At 36.3% G+C, this 25,468-nt stretch overlaps 1 protein-coding gene across 4 annotated transcripts in view; it reads left to right on the top strand.

Moving 5' to 3' along the window:
• Positions 1–25,468, top strand: part of LOC150101705 (apoptosis-stimulating of p53 protein 2-like) — a 209,309-nt gene that overhangs the window by 161,339 nt on the left and 22,502 nt on the right. For all 4 annotated transcript variants that reach the window (XM_090400042.1, XM_090400044.1, XM_090400041.1 and 1 more), the window contains one exon: positions 8,039–8,205. In XM_090400042.1, the coding sequence (XP_090256168.1) occupies positions 8,039–8,205 (167 nt within the window). The remainder of the gene's footprint in view (positions 1–8,038; positions 8,206–25,468) is intronic.

Genomic DNA, 25,468 nt, shown 5'->3' with positions numbered 1-25,468 from the left:
CCAACATAAAAAACACACAGAACAGCAAAACCACTACAGTCACTCAGGTTGAAACAATACAATCCCTTGGAATTTACTTCGATGCAGATATGAACTGGAATAGCCATCTACACAACAAACTCCGAACAATAAGTGGCAAACTCTACAGGTTAAAAGACATGGTTCCCATATGCCTAAAAACACTAATATACAAAGCACTATGCCAAAATATACTAAGATACGTTATAACAACGTATGCTTTCTGTGCACCCTACAAATTAAATAGATTAATGTCGCTACAGTACAAAATGACAAAACTGATCTTTTGTGAACAAAAAAAAATCACGACCTTGTAAACATTGCAATGTTAGAACACAAAATACTTACAGCCAAACATTTATGTCACTATGCAGCCTTGCTAAAACATTATTTCAATGCCAACTACAGGACAGTTAGAAATACATACCGTATAACAAGACCTCAGACTACTAATTATATCACATATAAATACAATAATCACTACGGAAAGGCCATGCGAAACTTCTACATCCCAGACATGGTAAACAAATTACCTTTTGAATACAGAAACCTTACAAACTACAATAGCCTGAAAAGAGCTCTAAGGACATACTATGAACAAGAAACATGCACCCAAAATACCATACAAACTTAATGAAACACAATATATTCGTTCAGGCTTCCAGTTCAGCGACGCATCAATACATTCCAAGTTATTGCGTGTGTGTGCGCGTGCGTGCATGTGTGTGAATGTGTGCGCGCGAATTTCTCAATCATAAATTTCGTAGCTTCCCAACACAGCAAAAAAAAAAAAAAAAAAAAAACAATACATAATAACCAACTGGTGTCATCCTCAGATAAGCTTACATATAAGCTTCGAGGATGAAAGCAAAGAAATTAGTTCTCATCCAAGATGTATCATATGTAACCAAATGCATGTAATGTACATATCACATGAAAACCAATGTATGTAATGTATGTATTATATGTAAACCAATGTACGTAATGTAAATATCACATGTAAACAAATGTAAGTAATGTATTATATGTAAGCAAACGTATGCAATGTAAAAAAAAAAAAAAGAAATTCTTTTAAATGTAAATCATGAGTTTACACTGTATGTTTGTGAGAATAAGGAAATAATAATATTTAGATTGTATATGTGTAAATACTGTTGTATAATCACACCTTTTCAAACTTGGAAAAAAAAATAGTAAACTACAACATGTAATATTATACACCTTATGTAACTCTAAACAATATAATTGTAAATTATTATTATGATTGTTATATAAAAAAAAACTATTATCATCATTATTATTTAAATCTCATTATATGTAGCACAAAGTGCTGAACCTTGTAAAATAATATACTGAATAGATGATCATTGTACATATGTAAATACTTGAAAGAACAATTAAAAAAAAAAATTAACATGTGACCTCCATGGAGTCAGAGACTCATCATGGGAGGCACATAGTATCACACACAACTGTTAATCATAAGTATCTAGCAGAGCTGTGTGAGGAGAAACGGGTACAGTTTGTTGATCAGTGGAATCCGAGGGAAGAATGGAATTGTATAAAAGCGATGGATTTTAAATGAATTTGGTGTGAATCAACTGAAGAGACTGGTGCTAGAAGGAAGTGTCATGAGTGATGTTAATGTGAACAAGGGATCAAAGAAAGTCAGAGGTAATGTGAATGAGCAGGAGAGTGGAAAAGGAGAGAGAAAGAGAGACCGAAGTGTGTGTGAATGGAGATGAGAATGCAAGCTGGACAGGGAAAATGGGGTGGAGATTCTGACTATGCCCTCTGGGCATAGTGAGAAGTTTGAATGCTTGCATGACTGCCTCCCAGGTAAAGACTGCATGATCATTCTCTCAAATCAGATGCAGAGTAGTTATTACTTAAGTTATGTATAAAGATGCTTTCAAATATACCAGGTACCCCCCCCCTCCCCCATCATGTACTGTTTTAGGTAATTATCTCTCAGCTGAATAAATTCAGGGCAAAATTAATCAATTCTGATAATAGTGCCCGAACTACAGAACTTGACCACATTCTCAACACTTTCTTAGCCAATGGCTACAATCCCCTACCAAACAAAAAAATTATTAAAACACGATAACCACAACCCCCCCCCCCCTCCAGAAGAGAGGCTACACAAAATCTATCGCCATTCCATATATCCAGGGCACATCTGTAAAATTTTTTTTAATTTTTAAGAAATACAACCTTACAACCACTTACAGACCGTATAAAAAAATTGGCACATCCCTTATTTGCTCTGCTAAAGGCCAGCCACATTCCCTAGACCTGCCAGGTGTTTACCAGGTTCCTTGTAGTTGCAAACTGTCCTATACAGCCAAAAAGGCAGGACGGCCAACATCAGAAACACATGGACTACATTTGGTTTCACCATTATGGCCACTAGACTTGCTGACACTGGAAGAAGGCCACTCTACTCCACCGTAACAAATAATAATGTGAGAGGCTATTCCTGGAATCTGCCATCTTCCCAGTCCTAAGAAACTTTCCAAACCTCAACAAATTTGGATGCTTGAAATCCCAAATTTGAGAAGCACTCATCCATGGATCTTCAGCCAAATGACCAAGATTACATTACATAATCTGGTCCACTAGAGGGCACCATTTAGGATTAGGCCCAACTTTGGTTGCCTTTCTTTAGCCTCATTTACCTGGTGTTAGTGCCTGCATGCACATATCATTGTTCTGTGCTCCCTAATGATGGCAATTTGACTTTGTCAAAATACCAGAAGTATTAATTAAAGTTATTGTAATTAATATTCAGTATATGTTGTAATTTCCTCAAAAATAGCCAGTGGATAAGCCTTTCTACCCGAACAAATTCCATTTTCTATTTCTCCCTATCCTTTTCTTCTTCCAATCTACATGCAAATGGTTAGTCTCAATCTCTCATTATAATTAATTTATATATATATATTTATATAAATAATTTACTCCCACACATTACCTCAAGACCTATAACATGACAGTGCATAGGAAGGTGATTGGAGAGAGAAGGAAAGGAATTTATTAATAAGTTTCTTGAAGAGTTGAAGGTTGTTATTCACTGGGGAAAACAAAGGACAGATATTGAATGAAGGAAGAGGCTGAGAAGTTTGTATTTTGCCCTCACAAAGTCAGCTTTATATTTGCTGATGATTTTTTTACAGTTATTATGGACTATAGTGTTAATAACAGAGTATGAGGGCAAAGTCTTTAGCTTGAGCCATTGAGTGTATGTTGCATTTTTAACTTGGTCTGCTTTTGTACCAAGGCTTGGATAAGGGTTGGGAATATTAAGTGGAATGGGCAAAAAAGCCATTCAACTCATCCCAGTAAGATTAATTTCCGTTATTAGATCAGGAGAGTAGAAGTAATAATCAGACCATGGAAAAGAGGCACAGAAACTGCTAAGGCCATCCCAATTACTACTGTTGTAATGCCATAGGATATGAGGCTGAGATTGTCTGGAATAAAAACGATCTGTAGAAAAAGAAACATGGACCAGGTTATGGTTACAATCACCAAGAAGAGAACTAATGTCAATAGTGTATTTGGAAGGAGTTGGTTATGAAAAGATCGTAGGTGTTGAGAGCATGATGAAGGCCTGCAATTCTGGTAGATAGGTTAACAATTTACATTAGGATCATTACTGACAGCAAAAAATTCAGCTCCCATTCCAACTTTGTCTGTGAATTTAGAGACAGAAAGCGGTCAGAATTGTGGAATTTGAAATCTCAAAGGAAGATTATCTCAATTGGATGATATATCATTTAGGTGATTAGACTGTGTGATCAACTTTCAGATAGATAATCAAAGAGATTAGTAAAGTCGTCAGAATTAGCAGATTAGTGCAGGTAGTAAATGAAAGCAAGGAAATCTTGAACCAAAGCAGATCATATAAAAATGGCTTCAAGTATTAATAACCTGTGGCATGGGATATCTGATAAAAGCATATATTCTTCCCTTTCTTGTTGAAGGCATGTGAATAATGTACTGTGGAAAGTTTAGGTGAGCTGTAATTGTAGAGGATAAGAGTTTCAGTTTTTGTAATGAAAAACATCAGGTTTGGATGCCTGTAAGTGGTGATGGTGCATGTTGTTGACGCTGGTAAAGTCTTTATGGAAGTTTTTAACATGGAGTTCGGTATGTTTTGCGAGATATTTTTTGAGTATATTTTAATGATTTTTGAATTTTTTTTATTCTTGCATTTGTGAAATAAAATTTTTTTTCTTGGTTTTTATGGGAGATTATTTTTTAACTGCAGTAACACTGGAATTTTTTATGCTATCTTTCATGTTGGTTAGTACTAGGAAAACGTATCAAGTACAGCATAGCCTTGATGGTGACCCTCTGCAAGATAGTATACTCAGATTCCCACTACTCAGGAAGAGTAAGCAGTAGCAGAATTATTCACTAGCTGATTGGACGCCTCCTGAAATGTTACCAACAGGTTCGACCTGCATATACATCTCCAAATCAAAAAATTAAAATAATCAAAGAAAATGTGTTGAATGATTTGCATTTCTAATTTATTGCATAGAAAATAATTATTACCAAATATCAATTAGCATCATCTAAATCTATGTACTTTATAGATTTTATAACAATATAAACACATAAAAATACAATATAAGTTATTAGAAAACTGATATTTGAAAACAGTCACAAAATTAGAATAATTTTTAACATGATTCAAAATATTAGAATATTCCAAATTTTTCTGATCGGTTTTGAGGAGAGCATAAAAATAGCATATATTTCAGTAGCTGTGCGACTGACTCGTGTGAGCAATCGTTTGCTTAAACATGGGTTGAAAGAGTGACATATTGGAAACTAAGAAGTTTCATATGGTGTCTTTACACGAAGAAGGCCAAACTCAACAGTTTATAGCTAAAGAATTGAAATCTTCTCAAGCAAGCGTGAGTAGAGTACTGAGACAATATTCTAATAACTGGAGTTTTCAAAATAATCACTGCAATAATGGTCGAAAGGTAATAACTACATCGAGAGATGAGAAGAGATTGAAGAATGTCATGAAGAAAAACTGCTTCTGAAGTGTAAGGTATTTTCACAGAAGATGGAAAGAACTACGTGTGAATGTGGCTAAATCTATGATGTTGAAACGACTTCACATATTGGGTTTTAAATCATGTGTGCCTAAGACGAAGCTGCTTATGACTTCCAAACAAAAAGCAGCTAGGGTGCGGTGGTGTAAGCAGAGACTGTTGTGGGGTCAAGAGGACTAGAAAAAGGTGCTTTTTAGTGATGAAAGTATGTTTTGTTTCCCCCAAATGTTTCATACATTCTTTATCAAATGCTTCTTGCTTAAGACGCCAAACATGTATTCCTTGATGATATGTTTGGCATCTTAGCAAGAAGCACTTGATAAAGAATGCATGAAACTTTCTGTGAAATTTGCAACCTCTGTCATAGTATTGTATGACTGCTGTGTATTGTGTACAATACACAGCAGTCATACAGGCTGTGTATTGTGTACAAAAGAGTCAATTTCAAAGTGTACCAAGAAATTCTTGATCACGTTATGTTACTGTCATCAGAAGATTTATGTGATGGTGATTTCCTTTTTTCAGCAAGATTCAGCTTCTTGTCACACTTCCAAGACCACTACTAGATGGCTTAAAGAAAGACAAATCAGTATAATTCCTTGGGTGGCAAACTCACCAGATTTAAACCCCATTGAGAATTTGTGGGGAATTAAGAAGGTCTTCAAGAAGTTGCCCCAAGATACAAAAACGAACTTGTTTCTAGTGTGCAGACCATACCATATGGACATTTTTTGATAAAAAATAAAGACTGTGAACCACTAGTAAATAATATGCCCAACTGCTTACAAACAGTCATAAAAGCTAAGGGGGTTGCAAAAAAGTACTAATTATCATGTTGTTTCCCTTTGGCTGTAATTTTTGTGCATTTATTTTTGCATTATTCTAATATTTTGAACCACGTTAAAAATTATCCTAATTTTGTGAAGTTTTCAAATAACAGTTTTTTTTTATAATTTATATTACATTTTTATATGGTTATATAATCTACAAAGTACGTAGATTAGATTATGCTAATTCGTATTTGGTGATAATTATTTTCTATGCAATAAATTAGAATTGCAAATAATTCAACACATTTTCTTTGATTATTCTCATTTTTTTTAATTTAGAGGTGTACTACCTATCATCTAGCCTTTGGAAACCACTTTACTGCTATTTCTTCAAATGGAGGAGGCATTGACCTCTAGCTGAATAATTATAACATGGGGCATGGCCAGCAAGACCACCAACTGCACTGAATGTAAGAGGAAGGGAAGGAAACAGAAACGAGAGACCCTACTATAGAGACAAAACATGGCAATATCCACTTCACATTCCAGTAAGAGGGATGGTGGTGTTTCACTAGGTGATAACCATCTATCACCTAGATGTCTAGCTGGCTTCTAGATGGTATGCTTTTAAAGTGGCTATAATTACGTTACCTGTGTCTGATTTGTGGAAACAGGCCACACCCCCCAAGAGAGTGCCATTGACTTGAGTGGGAGATGCTATATATTGCAAATCACCAGCCATTTGACCCTATACTCACTGAAGCAATTTACTGATACTTTCTTTTAAGCTTACATGGTGATCCAGATGCATTTTTGAAAATTATGGAGACAACTACCGTGTTTGAATAAAAACTTTAGTTTAATATAACTAAAATCTACATTCGACGTTTCGACCTTTATGTCAAGGTCATCTTCTGGAGCATACAACTATACACAGAAAACAAGCTATACTACATTCAAACTGGTTTGTTAAAGATACTGACCAACCACTACAACAATTGTTGGCCTGACCCCTGGTTGAAAAAATATATATACATCAACGCATCATCCAAGGATCTGGATGCACACATTCAGCCTACCTAATATATAAGATCCAACATAAATCAGGACTCTAGCCAATCTTCAACTAGTATTAGAAACCATTCTATATCAACTGGCTGGAATGTACAAGTATAATCATGATGTTAATATATGTATATAGATAGATACTTGCTGTTGCACCCAATGTATTTCTACAACCAACAGATAACACTAATAATAGGACAAGCGTTAATGTATCATTTTTTTTTTTTTTTCCCCTCACCAGAGGTCAGGCCAACAATTGTTGTAGCGGTTGGTCAGTATCTTTAACAAACCAGTTTGAATGTAGTGTAGCTTTTTTTCTGTGTATAGTTGTATGCTCCAGAAGATGACCTTGACATACAGGTCGAAACATCGAATGTAGATTTTAGTTATATTAAACTAAAGTTTTTATTCAAACACGGTAGCTGTCTCCATAATTTTCAAAAATGCAATTTACTAATGCATTCCAGTCTTCCTGTGCATCCACATATAGCTATAACCAATTGTTTTGTAATGTTGGTCTTTGTTTCACACAAGATAACCCACCACATATGCACTGCTTCTGCTAGAAAGAACAAGATCATCAGAAGTTCTACTCCTGTTTTGTGTTTCTTTTACTTATTATCAGTTACTCATCATTTTGCCATTTTTAGTCCATCCTAAAAATGAAATATCTCTTATATTTTATCCCTGTATGTATGTTCTCCTCTGTCAACTCTTCTTAATTAGACATCTTTTGGGAAGTTAATCAATAATAATAAGTGATGGGTGTGAATATGTGTGTATATATATATATATATATATATATATATATATATTATAACCAGTAATGCTCATTTATTTTTTTCATGTAGTACTATCATATCCTGTACACCCCTTGAGGGTACATGGCAGGAATTTGATGATGATGATAATGCTCGTTTAAAAAAAAAAAAAAAAAAAAACTTCAGCGAAATGAACTTTGTCCTTACATTCTCCTTGCAACCAAGGTTTAGTTTTAGTTTGTAAAGGAGGGATCAATTACAAGAGTAAACAAAAATGAATAAATGCCATAAGAATAAAGATCTGTGAGAGAATTTTATTAAAATGTTTCAAAAAAATTTTTCATAGGACACCTCTCCATTGTGCTGCTTCTTGTAACAATCTTCCAATGGTCAAGTTTCTAGTGGAACGTGGGGCCTGTATCTTTGCAACTACTTTGAGTGATCATGAAACAGCAGCTGAAAAATGTGAAGAGGAAGAGGAAGGATTTGATGGATGCTCTGAATATCTGTATAGTATGTTGTATTTTATCATATACAATTTAATTATTATTTTTTTTTTTATCCTAGTGTAGTTTTTAGCATTTTTTCTGCCAGTCACACCCACTGATCTTGAAACATTACTCTTTAGATATGTTGTCAAGCATACTGTAGACAGTTTATCATCATCATCAAATTCCTGCCATGTACCCTCAAGGGGTATACAGGATATGACAGTACTACATGAAAAAATTACATCATTACTAACTTCCTATCTACAATTTTCCTCCAAATCAGTCTGTTACTTGTCAAGACTCCAACATTATCAGATCTTATATTTCTGTCGTCTAAGGCACTTTGTACTGTATCAATCCACCTATATCTTGGTCTTCCTCTAGGTCGTTTTCCTGCCAACCTGGCAGAGAACACTTGTTTTGCTAATCTTTCCTCTCCCATTTTATTTAAGTGACCATACCACCTGAGATTAGCTCTGCTAACGCATTCCTGGATGCTGACAATGTCAAGTTCTTTCCTAATATCCTCATTTTTAATATGATATTGCCATTGATGCATCTGTTCATGCCTCTAATCTTTCTCAGGACTCTCATATCTGCGGTCTCTAGTCTTTGGTCAAGTATTTTACTTCTGACCCAGCTCTCAGATCCATAAGTTAAAACTGGTTTGAACACTGTCTTGTATACAGCTAATTTAGTGTTCCGACTAATTTCTCTCTTATTCCATATGAATTTATTCAATTGACTTCCCACCATACCAGCTTTGCTGATTCTGTTGTCTATTTCTATATTTAATTTACCATCTTCACTAAAAATCTTGCCTAAGTAGCTGAAATGTTTTACTTGTTCCACAGGTTCTCCATTCACAACACAGTGGACATTTTCAATGATTCTGCCTAGTTTCATTGTCTTTGTCTTTTTATTGCTGACCTTCATACCATATCTATTACAACAGCTATTCAATTTAGTCAGAGAATCTTGCAGACTTGTAGCGGATTTATTTAGAAGTATAACATCATCCGCATAAAGCAAAGAGCTGACATTAACATCTCCAATTTTGATATCAGGTTTAATACCACTTTCCTTCATAATGTGATCCATATAGATAATGAATAACAGAGGGGATAATGTACATCCTTGTCTCACACCAGATTTAACATTAAACCATCTTCCTGTACTTCCTTCAATTCTAACTGCTGACTTACAACTCAAATAAAGACTAAGTATTGTTTGATATAATGCCCCATTGACACCATATAACTGCAGCGTATTGAATAGCTTCTCTCTTGGCACCTTGTCATATGCCTTTTCCAAATCGACAAAACTTAAATACAGATCTTTGTTATATTCCCATGCTTTCTTGACTATTTGTCGTAAAGTGAAGATCTGATCCTGACAGCCTCTATTTGACCTGAATCCAGCTTGTTCTTCACCAAGCTTTTCTTCCACAATTCTTCTCGACCGTTTCTCAAGTATACTTGCATAGATCTTGCCAGGAACACTCAGTAGGGAAATACCTCTGTAATTCTCACATTCAGTTTTATTTCCCTTTTTATATATGGGTACTATGAGAGCTCTACTCCAATCATCGGGAATTCATCCCTCTGTCGGCTTTCTGAACTATGCAGTGCAGCCACTGTAAGACTTTTATACCACCATACTTCAGCATTTCTGGTCGAATATCATCTACTCCTGCTGCCTTTCCACATTTCAAGCCTTTGATGGCTTTTTCTACTTCAAATATGGATATGTATTCCTGACTGCATGCCTGGTCAGTGTTTTTTATCACTATGCTGTCATCACTGCTTGTTTCATTTAGCAGTTTTTCAAAGTAATTACTCCATACTTCAAGGATATCTTTTTCTCCTGTTTTCATGTCACCTTTATCATCTCTAACTCCTTTTACAGCACTCTTTCCTCCATTCCTTGAGCTTCTTCAACAACCTCCAGAATATTTTGCTACCTTTTTGATATTTATTTTCTATATTCTTGCCAAACTCCTCCCATGACTTTTGTTTAGCTAGTTTTACACACTGTTTAGCTTTCTTACATTTGTCTCTGCATTCTGTAAGAGTAAAAGCTGACTTATTTGCCAGGAACTTTTGATATGCTTTCTTCTTTTCCTTCACTGCCTCTTTAACTTCCTGTATCCACCAGGGAGTTCTGCTTTTTTTATCCTTGCACACAACCTCACCACATGCCTCTCTGGCAGAATCAATCAATGTTTTCTTCAGAGTTTGCCACTGAATCTCCAAGGTTTGGTTCCTGTTCTCAAACTCTTTCATTTTCTTTTCAATAATCTTTCTGTATTTTAGTCTACAGTTCACATCTGAGAGCTGCTCAACTTTTATTCGCTTTAATACTTTCTTACATGTTATTCTTTTCAATATGAAATTCAATTTTATCCTGCTCAAGACTAAATAGTGATCACTTCCAATTTCAAATCCTCTGTACACTCTGGTGTCCTGCACCAGGGAGAAAACATTACTATCAACAATAACATAGTCAATGAGACTTTTCTTATTCCTAGCCTCTTCTCTCCATGTGAATTTGTGCACATTTTTATGTTGGAACATGGTGTTAGTAATAACTAGTCCATGTCCTGAGCAGAAATCCAACAGAAATAAAAAATGATGGTACAACATGATGGTAGACAGTTTATTTTAGTTTAAATCTTGGTATTGACTGTGCCAATTGTAGAACAGGCTGCAAGTCAATATCAGATTTCTATACTGATATCTAGGCACACATTCTTGTGTGCATAAATAATAAAATCCTTGATTTCAAATAGAAGTCACAAAAAAATAACCTTTTTTTCTGCTCTCTTCTTCAAGGTTAGCAACTTTTTCCTTCTTCTTATATAAAGGATTTCCAAGGAAAAATTATCAAACACTTAAAATTCTTTTTCCATATATGTTCTCAAAAAAACAGACCAGACACAAAGTCATTAAATAAGTCATAAAGATTGAATTATATAAGATCATAAACACAATAAAGATATTTAATTAGCCAAATATTTCAGTCTGAAAATTGCAGACCATCTTCAGTGACACTACAAGAACATCAATCCTCCATTCATCACAACAAACCTGAAAAATCTGGATTGGCTCAGTATGGGATCGAAACTAACCACAACATCTTTTGGTCAAAAACTTGCCTCTTACATAGATCCCACTATAAATTTGAATGTTTATTCAAAGAAAGCATAGAGGCATTACTCCATCGTCCTAACCTGAATCGGAATGACTGTATATCTGTGTCAAAAATCTGGGAAAGTCTAATCAGGATAACTCATTAATTCATATTAATTTTATGTTATTTAATATTATTAATTAATATATTTATTTCAATCATGTCTCTGCTTAATAATATTCCCTTTAATACTTAGTGATATAACATCACGCAGCTTGTTCTGTTTTTAATGATCTATTTTTAATATTCCACCTTGTATTTTTTAAAACTGTTCTTGTAGTGCCACTGAAGATGGTCTGCAATTTTCAGACTGAAATATTTGGCTAATTAAATATCTTTCTTGTGTTTAGTGCTTATATTATTCAACCTTTATGTATATATTAAAGTTCCAAACTTTGTGTAATTTCTTTCTTTCTGCCCATTATTCCGATTTGCCTTTGCAACATTATGGCTAAAACTTTCTTTCTTTATGAAAGATGACTACCAACAGAAATTTCCACTAATTTTTTTCCCAAAATACTTTGATATGTTCTCTATCTTCACTCTCACAGCTTTCTTCTCAATTTTTTTTTCTAATTATAATCATATTCTTTTTACTTGTGCATGCTCCAGTGCCAATAATACTTTCTGCTTCAGTCATAAGTGAGACAAACCATTGCCATTACGTGTTATCTTCATAGTGCTTTTGTTTGAAAGTGGTAAAACTTCCACCTTCAGTGAACTAAGTAAGTTTTTTAATTTATGTATTCTAAACTATCCAAAATATTAAATCATAATTCTTATACTATATATATACCAATTTACAATCACGTGAAGTTCCTTCATTAAAAAAAAATTAATGCTGTACATAAACATAATATATAAACAATGTACAATTATTAACAAAAAACTGCGATTAATTTGTGCTTTTTTCACAATATAAATGCACTGAGAAAAATAACTGATAATCTGAAACAGAATATATCAGTTTACGTTAATTTAATAAAATACTATAGAACTTTTATATTCATACACTGATGGTCAATAGCTCATCAGAGTCTATACATTTCTTTTAAAAGTTATACAAGGTGGAATAGTGGAGGGGAAAAAAAAAACTAGTTTTTAATTTAACATGTCAACAAAAGTGATCCTTGATTGGGACCTTCAGAACCTTAACTTCATGAGAAGTTGCAAAACCTGTGTCATTTAGAGAAAAGTAGAGTTAAGGAGAAAGAAGGAATATATTGATATTTTTTCTACACTATCTGTAATCTTTGTGGGGGAGTGGAGGTGTATATGGACAGCTGAAGAAAGACAGATAAATGGAAATAAAAGAGGACAAGCATCTGATTTGTTAGTTTTGAAGATGAACAGTGAATATACATTAATCAGCAGCAACCCATGTTTTTACAGGCTTAAGAATAGATGATGGTGGTCAGTTTGGAAGAACAGTATCCATTAAAATGTCTGTAGGAAAAGGCATAAGGTAGAAAAGAAAACTATTTAGGGACAAGTGACAGGAGCAAGTCCTTGAGATCCATCTGTTAACTGGACTGCCCTCTACTGGATAGTATGAAGCATTTATTATATGACACCTCCAGGTGTCACATAATAATGATAATAATAATAATTTTTAGTGAGATTTTTTTTGTGCAACCTGCCTGTGAGAGCAGTACTTTAAGTTTGAATGAATTTGGGATTTATATAGCATTTAGAGTTATGCAGGGCAGAAGACCTATAACAAGTTTTTTTGAAGCTAAGGAAGCTATTGATGTTTATGGCAGAGATGTAAGACAGCACAAGAACAGAAATCTTATCTTGACTGAAAATCTTAGTATTATCAAAGGTAAGGAGGAAACTTTACATTGAAGTTTACTAGATTCTTCATGATATTAAATGACAGACAGAGAGAGAGAGAGAGAGAGAGAGAGAGATCAATGTTTGGAATTGGTAGATCTTGAAACTTGTTAGCACCACAAGGTTTGTCACATTGAACATAATGGATGTGATGTCATAGCATAACTTTATATATGATTTGAGGTTAGTGAGAAATGCATTCAAGTCAATATTGGACTAAAAGCCTTAGAATTGCTCAAAAAAATGCATTTACCCCCTATAATATATTAAATGACAATCCTCAACGGCTCACTTTAGTGAGTACGGGCATGGCAAACCCGAAGTACCAGATGCTTGACCATGTCTTACTTCATGTAATATACATCTGTTATATTATTCTGTAGACTGGTCCCTCCCCTTCTTTCTTTGCTTCTTTCTCCTCTCCTTGCTCCTCCCCCCTGATGCTATTAGAGTATTCGATGGCTAGGGGTGAATCTTTCCTATCTTGCTGTCATTTCGTCTTATGCAGCCATCGAAGGAGGCAAGCTAGCCTCAATAGGTGCCGGTCCCAAGCCCGGATAAACGGCGAGGGTTGATGTCAGGAAGGGCATCCGGTCGTAAAACTTCACTGCCAGCTCTAGCTATGATATAAGGGCTAGGACGCACCCCTTAAGCAACATGCAGCCACATTGCCCTACAGCTGCGAGAAGTGGACGAGGGCTACCGCATCAAGGGCAGGTGCGGTTAAAGAAGCGAGCCCAGCAGGTGGAGGGGATGTTGCGAGTGGGAACACGGAATGTTGGAAGCATGACTGGAAGGGGAAGAGAGGTGGCAGACATGATGAGGAAGTTGGACATTTTATGTGTGCAGGAGATAAGGTGGAAGGGAGGAAAGGCAAAGGAACTGGGAGATGGATATAAATTGTTCTACTCTGGAGCGAATAATGAGGGAAGAAATGGTGTAGGAATTGTGGTGTGTGGTAGAATGAAGGGCGAAGTACTGGAAGTGGGTATAAGGAACGACAGGATCATGCGAATGAAATTGGGTCTTGAAGAAGAGTGGGTGGTCGTATTATGTGTATATGCCCCACAAGTTGGCTGTAGAGCAGAGGAGAAAGATGAGTTCTGGAACGTGTTAGATGAAGAAATGAGGGAACTGGAAGAAAACGAGATGGTGATTGTCGGAGGAGACTTGGACGAACACATAGGGAGATAGAATAGAGACTGTGAAAGGGTGCATGGTGGCCACCGAGTGAGAATGATGAACCAGGAAGGAGAGAGGGTTGTGGACTTTGCAGTAGCGTTTGATCTGGCAATTGTGAACTTGTTTTTCTACAAGAACATTTGATAACATTTAGGAGTGGTAACAACAGTTCAAAAATTGACTACATTTTGACTAGAAGAAAACATCTTAAGGTTGTGACAAATTGTAAAGTAATTCCAACAGATCAAGTAGCACAGCAACACCGACTGCTGTGCACAGACTTTAAAATAAGATTGAAGATAAGAACCTCTGGAAGCCATTGGATGAAGACAATTAAGTGGTTTCGCTTAAAAGAGGAGAGTATGAGGAATCGTTTTAGGAGAGGGTGTTAAAGAGGATTTCGGATGGACTGGAAAGTGTACAAGATTGGTGGAAACATAATTCAAAAGTAATCCTGAGCTGTGCAATCGAGGTGCTTGGTGAGACATCTAGAAAGATTAGAGAGCAGAAGGAGGGTTGGTGGTGGAATAATAATGTGGCAGTGACAACTAAGAGGAAGGCAAAGCAGAAGTGGGATGAGTCAAGAGTGGAAGAGGACAGAGAGGTGTACAGAGAGAGAAAGCAAGAAGCCAAGAGAGTTGTGGCACAGGCGAAGGCCATGGCATATCAAGATCTGTATGATCAATTAGAAACAAAGGAAGGACAGAGAAAAATTTACCAACTAGCAAAATGTAGAAATAAAGCAGCAAAGGACATCTTACATGTGAGGCAGATCAAAGACGCTGAAGGAAGAGTATTATGGAGGGATGTGGATATAAGAAACAGATGGAGAATATACTTTGAGGGACTTTTGAATGAGGAAAATGCAAGGACTCACAGAGAAGATGGGCAGCCTTCTGAGGGGATGGTGCAGAACATCAGTAGAGTGAAAGTGACGGAGGCCATGAAGAGGATGAGGAATGGAAAATCGATGGGGCCCCGACAGGATTCCAGTGGAGGCATGGAAGGCACTGGGGGAAGAGGGAATTGACCTGCTGTGGGACCTGTTTGTGAAAGTTTGCCAACAGGAAAATATACCCGAGGAATGGAGGGAGAGTACTCTTGTCCCCATCTACAAGGGTAAAGGGGATGCACAAGACTGTAAAAATTACAGAGGAATAAAGTTGATGTCCCACACAATGAAAATCCTGGAAAGGGTTCTTGATGGAAGATTGAGGAAGGAGGTGGAGATTGCAAAGGAACAATTTGGCTTCATGCCGTAGATCAACAACAGATGCTATCTTTGGGTTATGGCAGATGATGGAAAAGTTTCGAGAGAAACAAAGGGAGCTACATCTGGCATTTATTGATCTGGAGAAAGCATACGATAGAGTGCCAAGGCAAGAAGTCTGGAGGTGTCCGAGGGAGAAGACGGTTCCGGAGAAATATGTCAGGTTGGTGCAGGAGATGTACAGAAATGTGAAGACAAGTGTTCGGACCTGTCTAGGACAGACAGAAAGTTTTCAAGTAACAGTTGGCTTGCATCAAGGGTCAGCATTAAGTCCGTTTCTGTTTAACATTGTGATGGAGGTGGTAACAGAGGAGGTGAGAGAAGATGCGCCTTGGACAATGTTGTATGCAGATTCAAGAGAAGAAGCGGGAACTAAACTGGAAAGATGGAGAAAAGTATTGGAAGAGAGAGGTATGAGACTGAGCAGAAGTAAGACAGAGTATATATATTGCACAGTGGGCGGCGGCCAGGAGACAGATCTGGAGCTGGAAGGAAATGTCATCAGGAAGGTGAGGGACTTTAGATACTTAGGGTTCAACAGTGGAAGAAGATGGAGGAGCTGAGAAGGAAGTGGGATGCAGGATACAAGTGGGTTGGAGGAACTGGAGAGAGATGGCTGGAGTGTTATGCGATAAGAGGGTGCCGATCAATCCGAAAGGCAAAATCTGTAGGACAGTAGTGAGGCAGGCTATGACTTACGCTATAGAAACTGTGGCTCTGAGGAAAAATAACATTAGCAGGATGGAAGTAGCAGAGATGAGAATGCTTAGGTGGATGTGCGGTGTGACCAGAAAGGATCGTCTGAGAAATGACTATGTGAGGGGAACAGTGAAAGTTACGAACTTAGGAGCGAAGATACAAGAGGCAAGGTTGAGATGGTTTGGCCATGTGATAAGGAGGGAGGACGAATATGTGGGAAGAAGGGTCATGCAGATGGATGTGCAAGGAAGGAGGAAGCTTGGATGGCCGAAGAAGAGATGGAGGGAGCTGGTAGAAGAGGACTTGAGGATGAAGAACTTGGATGTGGTGACAGCCCAAGACAGGAGGATGTGGAGGAGACTCATCATCAACAGTGACCCCACTTAAGTGGGAGAAGATGCAGAAGAAGAAGAAGAATATATTAAATGACAATATTAAGCTATATAAAATAAATATTACCATAGAACTGAATGCAGTTGAATATATCCATGAAATTAAAAAAAATTACTAATATACAGGTCAGTATATATAGGTCAGTATATTTGTTGATAAATAGAAATCCTGTGGTGCAAAAAACATAATTTCAAGTCATAACACAAGTTGGTCAACTGAAATTATGGCTAAAGTAATGTTTTTTTTTTTCCTCCCACATTCCTTAAGCTGTATGTTTATGGACTTTGAACAGCTTAGAGTGTTCAAAGTCCACAAACCTGGTGTTTCACTTCACTCCACTGTAGATGATGTTAATTGTCCTACATATAAACTTACTAAATACTTAGCATCCTGACTTAACAAATATGTAGGCAAGGCAAGATGTACACTAACATAAAACTCCACACATTTTAAAATGGCTATAAAGAGCCTTCAGTAAGAGGAGAATGATCACTTAATTTGCTTTCATGTGTTCCTTTTTACATACAATAGCTGACATACTGAAACTCTTGTCCAAAACCTTAACATACCCATCATTAAGACAGTGCTTAAAGGGCTCACAAATGTTGGAATCTTTTGAAACTAGTACTTTATTTTTATATTTAAATCTGAAAAAGAAGGGGCTGTAACTTCTTTCATGCCCTTGTTACAAGGCACTTGGAAGTTTCCCTCGTTCAGTTTACAGTCACACATGCTGGCAGATACGTACATACCACTTTGCATCACCTTGATACACAAAGTAGGAATTTTCAAAACTTCAGCTTCTAGGCTAGAGTAAATTTTATCTGCAAAACTAGTACTGTATGTGGTACAACAAACTCAAAACTCTCCCAGTAAGCATCTTTTGAACAAATCAATTTTTTTTTTTTTTTTAAAAAAAACCTTTAAAATAGAAACAGCACTCCTCCCCAACATATGGTATACGTATAATTGTACTACTTAAGTTGTAATATATACCTTATATCAAAAACAAAGAAGGTGACTTTAGAATAGCCTGTCCAGTTATCCCTTGTCATCATAGTTCTTCTCTCAGTGTTTGGAACAAATAGAATGGATTACCAAAGAAAATGTGTGTGCATGTGCGTGCACACACACTTTGGAAAATATCAATTTATGAGATGGAAAAAAACTAAGTTGTTACATGCAAAATACTTCAAATCAAATTACAGAGGTTGTTCTTAGAAAAGGCTGAAGTTCTGCAAAACCAAAAATTGTAACATGATTGATAGATTAGTTTTGAAGAAATTGCTGCACTGCCTTATTCCATTAATCCAAATGTACTAATTTCCAGGGGAAAATTCTCCATGCTTGCTGCGCAAGCTCATTAATTGAGAAAGAAGTAATATTTATTTGTTAATAAATGCATGCATTTATAAGCATTCCACTTAGGCTTTTATTTTTGTAGACAAAAGACGTCTTAAGCTTGCGTAGCAATAATTGAGCTTTGCGTTGTGTATTGAAGGCCGATGCTTGCTCGTCTAGTCAAAGCTACCTTAGCTTGCTCGGTTGTAGGAGCCTCCAGGTCCTCACTGCAGCACTGTGATTTCATGCACGTGCATAGCCATTTCAGCTCCCTTCACGTCGTCTTAAACACAAAGCCATACGCAGTCAAAGTAGCACTAGCCGGTGAGCTTCAGCCAGCCTTTACAAGTGTGTGTGTGTGTGTGTGTGTGTGTGTGTGTGTGTGTGTGTGTGTGTGTGTGTGTTGCTTGGGAAAAATAAGTTACAACCAACTTTTTATGACGATGTTATTGACCAGTTCATAAAGAAAAACTGTAGGGTAGAATTTGAATTCAAGTAGCTAAATTGAAAAAGATAGAATATCATTTGTAAAATAAATGTTGTATTTGTACGATTAAATGTACATAAATTTCTAAATATATAGTTTTAAGTGGTCAGTAATTCATTATTCTGCTAATCATACTTCAATCACACCTCTCACTCCCTGAAAGATAACAAGAGTAAACATGAATTTCAAGACCAGGATTCGTCCCTGCTAAATTCATAAGATCACTACCAACTATGTAAATTTTCTTGTTGTTTATTTGCCTATATTTCTTGAGAAAGTGTTTTTTTGATACCTAAATAATGCTGATATGCACATATTTAGGTATTAAATGATTTATTCCATACCTTTACTTCTTAATTTTTCTTAGAGAATACTTCAAAATGAATGCTATGAACAACTATGGAAATTAATGAGAGGTCATTTATATATTAGTAGAAGAGCTTGAATGAAGCAGTGTCCTGGGGTACTCTGGCATTGGCAGTGAAATTTGAAAAGAGGAAACTGTCAAATCCCACCTTGTGTACTATCTAGTTGAGGCAGTCTTTGTTGGATGTTGTCGTTATTATTGCATGACACCTCCAAGGAGTCCAAAGACTCATCGAGGGGATGGAACCTACTCTACATCTCTGTCTCCACCACTCATTTCACCAACTACAGTGAACTGCATCATCTACAGCAACACCATTTACTGCCTATCACCACCACTAGTATTTTCACAGACAATCGCAAAAATCCATGCCCACAGTGGGATTTGAACCTGCAGCCTTTTGGGGATATGCTAACCCCTCGGCCAACCAGACTGGCATTATTCATAGCTTATAGATTTATAATTTATAGGTTATTCATATCAAACAAAACTAAATTATAAAAAGATGCTTATTAACTGGCTTATATTTCACTGGATTTCAATCCTGCATTTTCTGATCAAAACATGTTACAGTTTACATCTAACAATGAGTAAGTAAAACAATTCAAATTGTAATGGACAAAAGATCTAAAATCCTAATTTAGTATCATCTAACATTGAATACAAGTATTACAGTTGAGTAGGAGTTGATCTTAAGATGTCAGTCTCCCAAATTTTAGGCAAATTAATGCATCCATGTTTATTAAGATTAGGAGAATGCGCCATAGTCATTGCTGACTTCTAACAACCTCTATATAGCACACTGGTTTCTTCCATCTAATCCTATGGATATCCAAAGCATGGTTTTGCCAGTCCTGACTTGCCATAATAATGGTAGCGAATGTATTTCTTATGCTCTCCAAGGCAGACATTAACATATCTTCCTGTCAGTTAATAAACATCTTTTTATATTACTAATTATATGAAGAGCCAAAGGCTTCGTTCATATTATGGGTAAATACCAAGAATAGTGATCGGAGCTTGCTCCACCCTTTCTATGAGTTGCCTCAGTTTGCACTACCAAATGGATCAGGTGCCACTATCCAGGTATTTGCTTACGCTTGGAATCGCCGAACTTTATATAGTTTCTATATTTGGCATGAAACTCTTTGAGTTTCTTATTCGGTTAAGAAACAATATAGGATGCAATATCCCTAAACTTAAACATCTTTTTATAATTTAGTTTTGTTTGGTGCTGTAATACTGTTAACATTAAAATATTTATTCATTAAAATATTTATAACTTCTTTTTAAAAAATAATTTTTTATTTTTGTTTTAATACTCATGAAGATGCTGTGACTTCAAAAGCAGCATGTTATGTTTATCCAAAGAATGAAGTTTGAGTAGAAAAAAATTAAAACATTTCTGTAAACATATATACAATAGCTTTGATTCTGTATAATAAGTAATTCTCTTTATCTCTCTTGGCATTCATATTGAAGTTTCATTAAATACAGATGACAACTATATGGTCATTCTAGACTTACATAATATGAGCTCAAATAAAAGATTATCTCTCATTCTCTGATTTTTGCAGTTATATTCAATTCTGAGAGAATAACGTTAAATACCACACGAAAATTTTTATATTGCATTCTCCAATTTCTCTTGCCCACATGGGAACTTCCTGTTTTTATCAATTTTTTCTTTATTTCATTATTTTTACTCTTGCATTCAAAATTCTTTAGAATATAATAGCCTCTGTAGCGCAATTGGAAGAACAGGGGAACATTGTGCCCTTCGATTGGAAAAGACTTGGGTTCGATTCTTGCTGTGACAAGGAGAATTCTTTATATGGGCTTTTTCAATTGAAGGCAAGTTAGCTAATCTCAAACGGAGGTAGCAGGATTTTTTTTCTACCAGAATTTCAAGTTTTTCATCCCATGTACAGACAAATCGGCCTTCAGAACACACACAATTTACAGACAAAGATATTGTTCTTGGCAATGATGGGCAGTAGATGGCATTGATGGTGGTAGTGTTGTAGTAGGGAAATTAAGTAGTAGTGGAGAGGGTAAGATGTATTTAGTGAAGTGGAGTGCCCTCCTGCGATGAGTCTTTGAACTCCCTGGAGGTAAAAAAATCAGCTAACGCCTTTTTATTCCCGTATAGGGGGGAGTAGGCGAGGCCATTTAGCCTTATCTAACTTTTGGAGACTGAGTGGGCAGTTCAATCTCCACTGGTACCAATCAGAGAGTGATGGCCCAAGGCTATCACTAATTAAGCAGTACACAGTGAAGAGAGATGGCTCAAATGTGCCGCCATCTCGTGGTCCCTAACCCTAACACAATATATTTAATGTCTGAAAATAATGTGGGTTCTACGGTCGATTTTCTTGAGTTTACGGGACGAAAAACCTGAGTTTCCGGGAGGAAAAACCCGCTTGCCCGTGCCAGAGATTGACTAACTCGGGAACCGGTCGAAAAAAGACTTAGAAAAAATTTCCTCTAGTCGCCGACTAGACTCGAAACCAAGTCTTCCTTCGTGCGCCAAGCGCCGTGGTGTGCAAAAGCCACATCCACTGAGCTACACTCCCTGGAGGTGTCACATAATAATAAAAGTTAAAGATCTCACTTGACTAATATACTTGTATGTGCCTTCTTCTATCTAGCAAGTTTCCCTAAGCACATCCTTCCTTCATTTTGCTGAGTTAGGCATGAAGATAATCATTCTAGCAATAGGAGTACATTTAATCGAGCCATTCCAAATGCGCCTGCAATTAAAAGAACTTTACTGCAGATTCCATCTTGCTCTATGGAACATATGCCACTTGCTTTTCATTAAGCATATAACGTTCTCAGTAATATATGAAGGCATAATACATTATAGTGCCCTTCAATTGTTAACTTCAGTTCTTCTTAGAGAGTAAATAAAAATGCTTATAAAACTTTCCCGAGATCGCAGAATTTTACTCGGTAGCTTGTTTCTCTTTTCTGGCTCTCTTGTTTGCTAACCTAGTGCTCTTGTTACTTAGTGACAGCTTAAAATCTTGCAACTAATGCAAATGCCCATTACTACAATGCTTCATATTGTAATATGAAGAAACCGAACTTTGGATAGAAAATAAAACACAGGCCAATTATAATTATTCAAATAATTTATTTTTGAATATATTATTTGAATAAAACATATGCCACTTGCTTTTCATTAAGCATATAACGTTCTCAGTAATATATGAAGGCATAATACATTATAGTGCCCTTCAATTGTTAACTTCAGTTCTTCTTATAGAGTAAATTAAATAAAAATGCTTATAAAACTTTCCAGAGATCACAGAATTTTACTTGGTAGCTTGTTTCTCTTTTCTGGCTCTCTTGTTTGCTAACCTAGTGCTCTTGTTACTTAGTGACAGCTTAAAATCTTGCAACTAATGCAAATGCCCATTACTACAGTGCTTCATATTGTAATACACCCTCTGTCCAAAAAGAAACCGAACTTTTGATAGAAAATAAAACACAGGCCAATTATAATTATTCAAATAATTTATTTCAATCAATATACTCCCTCAGCTTCGACACAGCATTTGGCACAGTCAATTAATTCATTAAATGAGTTTTTTATATCGGTTTTTGGGATACTGTTGAAGGTCATGGTTACTGCCGCTTGAACGTTTTCAATGGTGTTGTATCGCTTTCCTTTCATTGGCAAATGAAGTCGGGGGGAAGAGAAAGAAGTCACAGGGTGCTAAATCAGGCGAATACGGCAAGTGATCCAACACACAGACTTGGTTTTTGCTCAAAAACTGTCTCACAATGTTCGAACAATGAGATGGTGCATTATCGTGCAGAAGCGACCAGCTGCCTGCATCACGATATTCATGCCATACACGACGAATTTTCGCTATCAATTGCTTCAAAACTTTGAGATAAAACTCACTATTGGCCGTTTGGCCAGGCGGAACAAATTCTTTGAATGCCCTTAGAATCGTAGAAACAAATCAGCATCGTCTTTACTTTTGACTTCTCCAAGTGACCTTTTTTCAGATGCCCCTCTTCTGGTAGTTTCCACTCAGCTCTCTGGCGCTTTGTTTCGGGCTCATACTCAAAACACCATGTTTCGTCACCAGTAACGATCGTTTCAAGGAAGTTTGAGTCCTTATGAATGGTTTTAATGAGGTCCTTGCAGTGTTCAATTCGATACATTTTTTGGTCGTCGGTCAACTTTTGGGGAACAAATCGCTAATTCAATTTATGAAGGCCCAAACTCTCGGTCAAAATGTTATGCACAGTTGATTTTGGAATTCCCAATTCATCTTCAATCAATTTCATGGGCAATTTTGGGTTTTCTTTGAAATCACACACGTTTTGGATGTTAACTTCGCTCAGTCCAGTTTTTGGATGGCTCGGCTTTTCGTCGTCCTCAAGCGTCTCACGACCACTTTGAAATCACTTAAACCACTCATAAACTTGAGTACGAGATAAGCATTCATCACCGTATGCTTTATGAAGCATTTGACGCATTTTGGTAAAACTTTTACCAAGTTTAACACAAAAGTCAATCACAGCTCTCTGTTTGAAACTCATTTTCTGACCGTTCGTTAAAACACACTGTCACTCTTGGCACTATAACTCGGCTTCTAATAAAACAAATGTCGTAAACAGTTGACACAGCACTAATGAAGGTTGCCGCTTTCGACAACAAAAATATACAACAAGTGGCGCCACTAGTTTATTCTATTTTCGAAAAGTTCGGTTTCTTTTTGGACAGAGGTGTAGTGCAATAATACAGGAACTCTATTATAAATATACTTTTTTTTTTTTTTTAATGTGTGGTTCCCACCTAAGAAAGGTTATTATAAACCTATAGTACATAGTACATTTTGTACCATGGGTGGGCTAAAGATTTTTTTTTTGCCATTTTTATCAGTTCTGTATATATTTTTTGTGATTTTTTTAAATTTATTTTTATAACTCTGCTCTAGAGACCAAACCTGGAACTTTTTAAGCCTCCAATAAGTGGGGCAGTGGTCTCACACCCTGTGATGGAATCCATCTCCCACCTAAAGACAATCACAAACATCTAAACTATGCCCCCCCCCTCAAAACTCACATTATGGCTATGCTATGTTGATGACATGTTTATTTGGTCACACAGGGTGGTTATATTAGAAACATTTTTAGCATACCTCAACAACCAGCACCCAAGTATCCATTTGACCATTGAAAAGGAAAATAATTATCTGTTCTTCCTTCCTTGACACCCCAGCTACCTAGCTTCCAAATGAGCCTTTATCCTTTCTGCTCTACAGAAAACCCTCCTACCTGTTAAGTACATCCACCACCCCTCCTAGAAGTATGGTGGTATCGAAACCTTAACAGAGCTAGAATCATCTGCTTGGATCACATTAGCCTCTCCACTGCAATCAATCATGCTCAGGACACATTTTTAGACAATGGCTTACCCTTTAATAAAATCAACAGTGTTCTCTGCACCATCCCTCCACATCCATAACATAGAAAAATCTAATGCCATTCCCTGCATCTGGGGCATCTCAGAAAAATTTCATGCATTCTTAAAAAAATTACATAGAGACATCATTTGAGCCATACCAAAAATTAGCTACTCTTATCTGCTCACCTAAAGATCCTCTCTATCATTTGGGCCATCTGGGGTCTACACTATTCCTTATTCCGAGCTCAAATTTTACATATTTAAATACTTCAGATAAACAGGAAGAACTGCCAGTATCCATAAGAACACTAAAAATGCATCTTTCATCACATTGCAGTCATTCAGGGGTGGAAGACCATGCTGAGATCCAATGGAAGGGGGGGGGACCGGGGGACCCCTGTCCTTTACAGAAACAGATTTAAATCAGAGAGACAATTTCTGGAATTCACCATAGTAATATAACAATCCCCAAATTTAAACCAATTCAGCTGCATCACATTGCCAAAAATCTGGGAAACCATCATTTTGAGCCCTTCAGCAAGTGTCCATCACCACATTCATAGAGGGTGCCATTTAGGACTGTAGGAGTATACCTTTTACAGTCTGTGTTTTCCTTTCTACTAGTGAAGCTGTGTGCACATGCTCGATATATCTCTTTGTGCCCATGAAGATGCCTTGGTGAGCAAGGTGAAATATTAGCAATAATAATCTAATTAACTAAATAAATTTAGTTAGTTAATTATTAACCTTAGATATCTGTTTTGTTCTGCTAAACATAGAATAAAGTCTTGTGTTTATGTAATCCAAAGGTTGTGGATTTGAAACTTTTATGTACATCTCTGCTTTGAAAAGCAGAGATTTTCATAAAAGCCTGCTCTGAACAAATATTTATTTTTTTGTTAAGTCTAATGAGGCCTGTCTTTTTTTTTTTTTTTGAAAATGTATTTAATTTTTTCAAGATGTTTCTTATAATTTGTATTACCATCTTTCTTGAATTTGCAACATTATCTGAATTTGTTTAATTTTTGTATGGCCACAGGTGATCTTGGACATTTTTTTTTCTGTGACACACACAACATTGTAAACT

This window comes from Typopeltis vanoorti, chromosome 11 (genome assembly GCF_054136105.1).
Source record: "Typopeltis vanoorti isolate ZY-2024b chromosome 11, IOZ_Tvanoo_1.0, whole genome shotgun sequence".
NCBI lineage: Eukaryota > Metazoa > Arthropoda > Arachnida > Uropygi > Thelyphonidae > Typopeltis > Typopeltis vanoorti.
This window is presented reverse-complemented; position numbering and strand designations above follow the sequence as displayed.